The sequence below is a fragment of the Mastomys coucha genome, unplaced genomic scaffold (assembly GCF_008632895.1).
Source record: "Mastomys coucha isolate ucsf_1 unplaced genomic scaffold, UCSF_Mcou_1 pScaffold17, whole genome shotgun sequence".
Taxonomy (NCBI): Eukaryota; Metazoa; Chordata; class Mammalia; order Rodentia; family Muridae; genus Mastomys; species Mastomys coucha.
In genome coordinates, this window is record NW_022196899.1 from 14,123,844 (window position 1) to 14,134,331 (window position 10,488).

The 10,488-nt window shown below is 42.1% G+C and overlaps 1 protein-coding gene across 4 annotated transcripts in view; it reads right to left on the minus strand.

Moving 5' to 3' along the window:
- Hps3 (HPS3 biogenesis of lysosomal organelles complex 2 subunit 1) overlaps positions 1–10,143 on the minus strand; it is a 46,661-nt gene extending 36,518 nt beyond the window's left edge. For all 4 annotated transcript variants that reach the window (XR_004120385.1, XR_004120386.1, XM_031376433.1 and 1 more), the window contains exons 1-4: positions 9,861–10,143; positions 3,273–3,764; positions 2,164–2,335; positions 1,691–1,776 (exon numbers count right to left, since the gene is read on the minus strand). Coding sequence is in view for 2 of the 4 variants with exons in the window: in XM_031376433.1 (XP_031232293.1) it covers positions 1,691–1,776; positions 2,164–2,335; positions 3,273–3,764; positions 9,861–10,077 (967 nt within the window). In the remaining 2 variants the exon portion in view is untranslated. The remainder of the gene's footprint in view (positions 1–1,690; positions 1,777–2,163; positions 2,336–3,272; positions 3,765–9,860) is intronic.
- Between the last annotated feature and the right edge of the window lie 345 nt (positions 10,144–10,488).

Here is a 10,488-nt window from a genome sequence, read left to right on the forward strand (position 1 = left end):
GGGCTGAGAATAAAGTCACTCACTCAAGTCAAATAGCTTTGACCATAGCAGGAAATCTGTATTCAAAACTTGTGCCTACAATTCATTTCTTGGTGCAGCAGAACTGTCATCTCTCAGCTTAGCTACGATGGAGGTAAAATCCTTTGGTGATGTGAGGGTCATTGAAGTACAGCCTTATTACAATGAAATCCAATGTCTAAAAATTGTTCTTATCTTGGGCTTGTATCACAGTAAGAGCCAAGATTTTAAGCTTTACTAAATACAAAACAAACAAACAAACAAACTAAAAGACTTTATATGTTTAAGTTCATTTAAAAAATACTAGTAGTGATGCATTATTTTAAAATATACAGTTAATATGTTTGGAGTTATTTAAAATTTATATTGAGAAAAACATGTATTTTCAGTATTGCTGTAGACAATCATCTACATAAGACTTAAATTGATTGTTTTATATCAAAAAACTTTTATGATACTCATTTTTATTATTATAATATTTTATAAGTTTTAAAGAATATGACCAAAAAAAGGGTATTGTAAGTATTGAAGGAGGGGTTTCTGGAAGGAGTTGGGGTGCAAAAGAGAAACAAAAATGTGATTTAATTCTATTTACCTAAAATATTTTTTGTTTGTTTTTTGTTTTTTTTTTTGTGTGTGTATGTGTTTTTGAGACAAGGTTTCTCTGTGTAGCCCTGACTGTCCTGGAACTCACTCTGTAGACCAGGCCGGCCTGGAACTCAGAAATCCGCCTGCCTCTGCCTCCCAAGTGCTAGGATTAAAAGCGTGCACCACCACAGCCTGGCTTAAAATATGTTTTTAAATGTTAACAAATTCAGATAAATTGAAATCATGTACCTTTTCTCATCATAATGCAATAAAACTTAAATCAATAAAAAAATAACTATTCAATAAGCATTTACTTAATTTTATAAAGACATGTGATTACAACAATATTTATATTTCCCTAGAAACCATCTGAAGATGCTGAACAGGCCATGAGCAGGTGCAATGCTCATTAGATTTCTGGTGAACACGTAAGGACACTGGAGCCAAAGTCCCAAACACTCCAATTAAGTCAGAATTAGGATCAACAACGTTTTTTTCTAAGACAGGATCTTTTAGAGCCCAGGCTAGCCTAGAACTCACTGTGTAGTCAGAGGACGACCTTGCACTTCTGACCCTCCAGTCTCCACCTCGCTTGTGGTAAGAATGCTTGTGCACACCACCACACCTTGTTTATTCAGTGCTCAGAATCAAGCTTTATTCATGCTAAAAAAAAAAGTACTTGACCAACTTCACAATATCTCCCATTATATTAAGTGCCCAGGTAAAGGCAGCGAGCAACAGGATTGGGAGCTAGCATTCGGAATGAGTTTCCACTCACACCGTGTTTTTCTACCTCCCTTACAAGGCCACCCTAAGGAAGTTGGTCCAATACTCAGCTGGAACTAGACAGACCTCTGCTCCAACAGGGCACAGATTTCCTTCTCTGGGCCTATAGACTATTTCAAAAGAAAAAAGAAATGAGTTTTTGTGTTCATATCCTACTAATGGTTTCACTTCTCCTAGCCAATATGACTTTCCTTTCCCCAGGAAGATTCAGCAGAAAAAGCAAATCTACTGTCTACGCACGGGTCTCCCTTCCAGCCCGGACCCGAACCTCTCTACCTTACGGCTCGGCTGTACTTACCAGTGTGGTGAATGGGCAGCAACTGAAGGGAATGCAACTTGACGTTATCAGACGAGACGTAGAATGAAATATCTGGAGCAAAACGCCTGTGGGTTGCAGAAGGAAAGAGAAGATATCTAATTTCCATACATTTTAAACCAGCATGAGAAAGCTAACAGCTTGGGCTGGAGAGGTGGCTCAGCGGTTAACAACCCTGACTGCTCTTCGGAAGGTTCTGAGTTCAATTCCCAGCAACCACATGGTGGCTCACAACCATCCGTAATGAGATCTAACTTCTACTTCTGGTGTGTCTGAAGACAGCTACAGTGTACTTACATATAATAATAAATAAGTCTCTGGGCCGGAGCAAGCAGGGTTGACTGAAGCGAGCACAACCGTCTGTTATACAGTGTACTCATATACATAAAATAAACAAATAGATCTTAAAAAAAGGAAAAAAGCTAAAAGCTCATAAATAAGAAGGACTCTCATACCTATATAGTAGATGCTGAACATGTAAATATTTTACTTTTTCATCTTCTAATCCTGTGGACTCCAGCTTAACAGATATTCCAGACTGTTCACATTTTTCACCAAGGAGTTCCATGGGTTTTAGGCAGATAACAAAATCCTCTGACTCAAGCTGTGAAGTTTCATTACTGACATCTTAAAAAATAAAATTTAAGAATTTAACAGCTATAAGCGCTCCCATCTGCCAGAATGAACATTAGACATATATGTCTTAGTTTCTCCTATACTGCTGCGATAAAACGTTGAGCAGAGGCAACTTGGGGACGATCACAGTTTATTTCAGTTTCCAGTCCTCAGATCACACTCCATCACTGGGGAAGGGAGGGCTCAGGGACGGGGCTGATGCAGAGGCCATAGAGGAATGCTGCTCACTGGCTTCTTCCCAGTGGCTTCAGTCAGCCTGCTGTCTTACACAGCCCAGGACTACCTGTTAAGGGGGTGGACCACCCTCAATGGGCTGGGCCCTTTCACATCGACAGTTAAGAAAATGCCACATAGGTTTGCCTAGAGATCCGTATCACAGAGGCATTATTTCAATTATGGTTTACTCCTCTCAAAAAAACTCTAGTTTATTGTCACTTTTAAGAAAATGGGGGAGGGGACAACATTTAATAACCAGTGTTATTAAATGTCATTAAATATTGAATATGAGAACAAAGATTAGAAACCCACGTGGTCCAGGAAGCCAGGCACAGGGAGTCACAGCTACAACTGTGACAACCTAAGACAGGAAGACTCCCAAGTTTGATGACTGCCTGCATCAAGTGAGTTCCAGGGAAGCTAGGGGTCATAATGGGACCCTGTCTCAACAAAAGAACACCAACTGTTTTCTCTTTAGAAACCTCTCATCTAATAACAATTGCTCCATTACCCACATACTGACAAATGCAAGTAGAAATATATTTACACAGTGCAGAATGAGCTATGGATAGTCATAAACACAAACCAGGGTAATGGGAACACCTAAGCCCCTAATTGCAGCGAGCCCCTATACATACCAGGTTTCTTTAAAGACTATCAAAAAAGACGATTTCTCTATAGCTACAACTAGAAAGTCAAATTCATCATTTACCTTCCATCGGTTTCAATGGGTTGGTGGTTTCTTGTGAGTGGGAGTTAACTCTCTCTCCATGTTTAGGGTCTGACTCCAGCTTTAGGAGTAAGACTTCTAAATCAGACATGACAGCAACATACCCAACACAAAAAGAGATTTCGACAGGAGTGATGTTGTCTATGTGTATAATTAGTGAGCGTTCAAAGTTCAACACTGAGAATTCCTCATTAATGGTATCATACTTCAAAGTAAATAAGACCAACTTATTTGTACATCCAACAAGTAGATCTCCTTTCACGGGACAGCATGAGATGCACAAAGGGGCCTCAGACATTGGCATTTCAATGATAGACATCTGGTCTCTAAAGCTTTCCCAGAAGGATGCCTCCACACGGTGGCCAACCATTCGAATGCACACGCGGGAGTTGTCGCTCCTCTTACTCCTCCAGTTCACGTAAGCACGCAGGAATATAGTTTGGTTTTTCTCTTCAACTGCTACCAGATAGTCTCCTAAAAAAGGAAGCAAAATTGCAGTTGGAACTTAAAATTAGAAACTCAACCACTTATTTTGCTGCCTGAAAATGGAAGGTATAATATAACACAGGAATCACCGACTCAAAAAAGGAACCGAGCTGACCTCTAAGCGACAGCATCTGAGCTGTGTTTTTAAGTTACATTAGCCATAGAGGTTCTGAAATACAGTCTCTTCCAATCTTAGTGTCTTATGACAACTCATTTACATTCCATCTATCAATCTTATCACAGTTGAAAAATGTGTAAGTCGTTGGTCGGCGGTGGCATACACCTTTAAGCCTAGCACTTGGGAGGCAGAGGCAGGCAGATTTCTGAGTTCGAGGCCAGCCTGGTCTACAAAGTTGAATTCCAGGACAGCAGCCAGGGCTACACAGAGAAACCCTGTCTCGAAAAAACCAATATATATATATATATATATATATGTATGTATGTATGTATGTATGTATGTATATATGTATATGTATATACATATATGTATGTATGTGTATATATATATATGTATATACATATATATATACACATACACACACACACATATATATATATATATATATATATATATATATATAAAAAAATCCAAGTTAATCTTCTTTTAACTAGTGATTATATGGGATTGTTTTCCCTGTAAAAATAACATTGGTTGTGGAAATCAAAATGGTGAAATACAAAATAAAAACATAATGACCAAAAAGGCTTTTTGTCTTCTTTGTATTATCACACTAAATCTATTTAACAATCTACAATTTTAAATTCATGGTTAACTTAACAATCACATTTTGTTGTAATGATTTGCTGTAACTATAGTAACTGTTTTATGAATTAACAACCTCAAGCATGCAGGTTAGTAACTTTCTGGGGCACTGGGGTGGTGGAATCCAAGTAAATGCATAGCATAAACATAAAACAAAAACCACCTGTAATTATTTAAACAATGAATAAATCTTTTCCTCCAGATGGATACATGGCTACCCACCCGTTATATCTATAAAATATCCTATACACATGTGCCACAGATATTTAATAATTCTCCTATTAGTACAGCTATGAGGGGATAGGGAGATGAGTGTGGTTGGAGTATACAGTGTGAAGCTCACAAAGAAACAGTAAGATAAAAGGAAATGTTGGACTAATGTTTTGTGCACTGTGTGAAAGTTATCCTTGTGTTATTCAAATGCTGATTTCTCTGCCCCCCATACCAATTCAATCCAGACATGGCATTATAATGCTTATGTCTAGAATTTCCTATCTCAAGTGTGCTTATGTCTAGAATTTCCTATCTCAAGTGTTCGTAAACAATTCTTAGCATTTATTCTCTGCCTTGCCAAAAAATGCTGATCACCCAATGACTGGGCAGAAGAGAGACTAGGGTGGGAAGCTTCTACCAGCTAGGGGAAGAGAGGGGACAGGGGAGATTCAGATAGGTAGGAGGAAGAGAGGGCCCAAGAAGGCATCCAAGAGAAGAAACATCTGAAGCACAAAGAGCCTGATCAATAATAATATACAAGTATCATGGGATGGGGCTGGGAGGCAGCCAGATTAGCATAGGGCGTATTATAGACCATTTAACTGTCAGTTAAAATAAATAGGTTTCTCTGCGTAGTTATTGGGGACTAGCAGAGGTAAAGAAATATAGCTACTGGACTGATTCACTCTTTACACAATATTAAAAATAATTCAGGGCGGTGGTGGCGCACGCCTTTCATCCCAGCAATTGGGAGACAGAGGCAGGCAGATTTCTGAGTTCGAGGCCAGCCTGGTCTACAGAGTGAGTTCCAGGACAGCCAAGGCTACACAGAGAAACCCTGTCTGGAAAAAACAAAAAACAAAAAACAAAAAACAAAATTCATTTTACAAGGAAAAATATTTCCCAATTAGTATAAGCCAAGTAGTTGACACAACCACTATACTTTATTCTGTAACAAATAAGCATATATAATTTCCTGGAGATTTGTCATATGTTGGGCCACAGATCAAGTGCATTTTAAACTCACTCCATAGCCCAGGATGTCCTCAAACTTGCCAAGACCCTCCTGCCCTGGCCTTCTGAGTGCTTGTAACTGTACCATCATCCCCAACTACTTTATGATAGTTAAAAATAACAATTATACTGTGGCTAAGGGGTAGATCACTGTGACTTTAATTTGCATTTCCCTGATGATTAGTGACGTGGAACATCTTTTTATGTGTTTCTGGACATTTGCATGTCTTCTTCAGAGAAACGTATTCAAGTCTTTTGCCATATACGCTCTGCTAGGGACCAATTCCAGCGCACTATGTGTGCCTCGCAAGTGCTTTGCCACTGGCTATACCCCAGGTCCATTTGCTCATTAAAAAAATAAATCAGCCAGACAGTGGTGGTGTATGCCTTTAATCCCAGCACTTGGGAGGCAGAGGCAGGTGGATTTCTGAGTTCGAGGACAGCCTGGTCTTCAGAGTGAGTTCCAGGACAGCCAGGGTTACACAAAGAAACCCTGTCTCGATAAATAAATAAATAAGTAAATGTGTTTTTTATCATCAAATCATTTCATTATATTTTTTGGATACCAGCCCTTTATCAAATATATGATTCATAATTTTTTTCAAAACCTCCACACAGCTCTTTCCACCAACTGGTAGAATACATGCACAAAATGATCTTTAATTTTGATGATATCCAATTAATCTACTATTCCTTTGTTGCCTATATTTTTGGTGATATTTGTTTAGTTACAATAAAAGCTTTTAATCATATTTCTATAGTGTCCATATATAAACAGATGTGCCTGCAAGTTGTAGGTAATATCTATATTGTATTGAATGACTTCAAATTGATGACTGGTTCTGTAAATGCTGTAGTAGCCCTTGCTACAATATGCCTCCTTAACAAGCCTTTAAAGTTCTCTGTAAATCCTTACAAGAGCCCTTCAAGACAAATCTCTTGCTTTGTATTTTACAGTTCCGCATGCTTGAGTCTCCAACTATCAATAATAACAAGCTGCCTAAGGCAAAACACAAATGATGGAGCTTATATATCCTTTGGGATCTAGCTGGTTTATGCTCATTCTGCAAACTATTGGAAATGGAATAAAATTCTATAGTGTTCCATATAACCTTTAAAGGGAGGATTTAACTTAGAAATGTCATTCTGTATATAGTATGGGACTGGTTCAGTACACTTGTGATCAGCAAAAAGAGCTATGTAGCCTTGCCTTTCTTGCCCCTCCCCCCACAAACACCCCATAAACACATGTCCTGCGAGAAGGTCTTCCACACTGCCCTTGCCACTGGGTCTCTCTCCGTCTGTTAGTTATCCCTCCTCTTCATATCACACATGCTGCCTAAATTCAATTTGTACCATCACTGTTGATGTTAAAATTCAAAACCCGTCATCTAAATTTTTCCCTTACTTTCTCCCTAATGTTCTTGTAATGGTTCATCATTTCAACTTGATTGGGCTAAGAATTAACACTTAAGAGCGCACCTCTGGTTATTTCTTGTGAGAACATTTCCAAAAAAAATGTCTAGATCATGAGTTCTGACCTAATGAATGAATGAGAGGGACTGAACCCTCTCAAACCATGAGCAACAGAAATCTGGTGACAGGGACCCCACAGATGACTCACGTAGTGCCCACAGTTTACCAAGGGAGTACACCATTTGGCTGATTAGTTAAGTGTATGCTGGGTGGAGGGGGGACACAAAGTAAAACTGTCAACATGACCACTCCATGGTATAATTAAGAGGAATGGTTTTGTTTTATTGAAGATGGGGGGGCGATGCAGGGAGGAGGGAGAAGAAGGAAGGAGAGGGAGACATTGGGGGGGGGAGAGAGAGAGGGAAGAGGAAGAGAAAGAGGGAAGGGGAGAAGAAACAGCCAGAAGATCTGGAAGAATCCATCCAGAACAGAGAGAGACAGAAGCAAACTGAACATGGCCAGCTGAATAGACATGGCCAGGGCTACTTGCAAGAAAGAGAAGAACAGGGGATAGAATACAGGGCACAGTGAGAATAGCAAGGGCAGAGAACAGTGAGACTAGCCCATGGGGTTAGAAGAACAAGTAGTGGGCTGGCGAGATGGCTTAGTGGGTAAGAGCACTGACTGCTCTTCCGGAGGTCCTGAGTTCGGATCCCAGCAACCACATGGTGGCTCACAACCACCCATAATGAGATCTGACGCCCTCTTCTGCTGCACCTGAAGACAACTACAGTGAATTACGCTGGAGTGAGAGGGGCAGGAGTTCAATTCCCAGCAGCTACACACATGACCGCTCAAAGCCATCTGTACAGCTACAGTGTACTCATACACATAAATAAAATAAAATAAAATAAATCTTAAAAAAAAAAAAGAAGAAGAAGAACAAGTAGCTGTCGGGAGGGAAGCCCATGAGCTGGAAGTTTAGGGGAGGAAGTGAGACGGGCTGGGATACTAGCATGGATTTTGAAATATGGAACAGGTACTTTAGGGACCGGGGGAGACCTGAGGCTAGCCTGGACCTAGGGATGCTGGCAGGCATCACAGGTATGTGTTGATTGGAGAGCCATAGATCCTTTTGCCAGAGGTAAGGGAAATGACTCCTTCAGACAGACAGGAACTGCCTCTGCAAGTTCCTGAAGAATGAATGCTGGCTTTTATCTAAGCACCAGAAATCCTCTTATAGTCCTGGATCAGTTCACTTCTGGATATCTGGACTGCCTTTCAGAGTTTGGGACTTGGGGTTTCCTTTGGACCCGACAGAAAAAGAAGATTTTTTTCTGTCTGGGAAGAAAGCCATTCACAGTAAATCGAAATGCACAGATTATCCTGTTTTCCAGACAAGGAAGATTTGCTATGCGAGAGGACACCGGGCACTGAGACCACGAGACCAGATATCCCCAGGTACATTTACTCAGAATTCAAAGACAGGTTTTTCTGGACATAGGCATAGCCAGGGGTCAGCCCATTAATGTTTCGTCATGCATGGGTTAATAGAAGTTACACTCACAAGTTGAAGTTCAACTGTGGACTGAATGCTACCTTTGAGTTATATGGCCCCGTGATACTAATGCCATCCCCACATGACTCCTGAAGTTCTTTAAAGCAGCCAACTTGGTTATAAAAGCATCTTTGTTCTTCAAGGTTTCAGTAACGAACGAGGTTATCATGGTTTAGCGCTAGCCTACTCCAGTCAGTGTGGCTCAAGTCATTAGTACCCAAGCAGGGCCAAGCATTTGACACGCGACAGTGGTAGCTTTACTCCAGAGAAACTTAACATTGTTTCTCAAGCTGTGAGCCAGGATTAATGCTTTCTAAAAGATTCCTACCCACAGTCACAGAAGGACCTCAGGAATCAACACAAACGAAAGGCAGGAAAAGCACCTTGTAAAATGACCCTTGCCTCAAACTGTAGAATAGATGTCTCTTTGAAAGCATGGGGGGCAAATTGTGTAAACATGCTGCCTATGTCTTTGTCTTATACACACTCACACACAGAGTATCTAAGAGTTTTTAAAGGTCAGGCTTATAAGGTGAGGGTTTTCTATCACCCACAAGTGACAGTGACTTAAGTAGAAGGGCTGGCTATGATTTGAGATAACTTTTGAGGTCGAACCTCCCGTGAACTTCTGGATACCATTCTCCCTCCTCTTTCCCTTGAACCAGGTTTAAAGTTTTCTTACATTAATCTTCTAAGGGTCTGGCATAGGTGAAACCAAGCCACGCGTCTACAATTCAAGATGTGGAGGGGATCAGTCAGCGTCCCATCTCCACGTGGGGCGTCTGTTTTGTTTTTTGCTTCTAGGTAAGATGACCTGGTAGCCTAGGCTAGGGTGGAACTCACTAAACGGCAGAGGGTGACCTTAAACTTCAGCTCCTCCAGTCTCCACCTCCAAATCTGAGTAAGGAGGAGGATCCGACCACGGCTTCAGGCAAACTAGCTCAAGCCCCAGACCGTGGCGCTCCACCCGATCTGCGGTTGCTACGACAACTACACCAAGCGAGTTTAGCACTTAAACTGTCGGGAGCCGCGCCGATCCCTCAGCAGCCAGCCAGCCTAGAGAAGCACCAATCCCCCTCCCTACCCCGAACCCCGCCCCAAAACCGAAGCCGCTCCTCACCGGCTTCGCTGTAGGCCATGCGCAGCACCCTGCCTAGCGTGGAGAAGGCGCAGCGCGGCTGGCACAGCTCGGCGCCCTGAACTGCAAACGCCTCCACCTTGCAGCCGGAAGCCACGAACAGCGCGTCGCTCCCGCCGCAGCAGACCTGCTCGGGCTCCCGCTGGCAGGGGACGACCTGCTGCGACCCGAACGGGTGCAGGTTGTACAGACGCACCATCCCGGCGGCCTGGACCGCTGGGCGGCTTCCTCCAGCTTAGAGAGCGAGGGAGCGGCTCCGGGTCACGTGAGCGCGGCGACCACGCCCCCGAGCAGCGCTCCTTAAAGAGGCCGCGCACTCAACGACGTGCTCTACCCCAAAGTGGATGCAGAGACCCCTCTGGTCCTCTTTGGAGACATCAGTGTCGCTTCTTCTGGACAGATGGGTATGTGGGACCTTGAGCGTGTTTAACACTCGATCATCTGCTAGTCTGTGCCTTGGTCGAGTTCTGGCATCACTCACTTCTTAGGCTTTGAGCTTCTAAAGTACGAAACTGCAAAACCTGAAGTTTAACTCCCAACCTAGGCTTAAACGCGCCACGAATACTGTGGATTCTACAATGGTTTTTATTGAAAAGGGCAAATCCTTGAA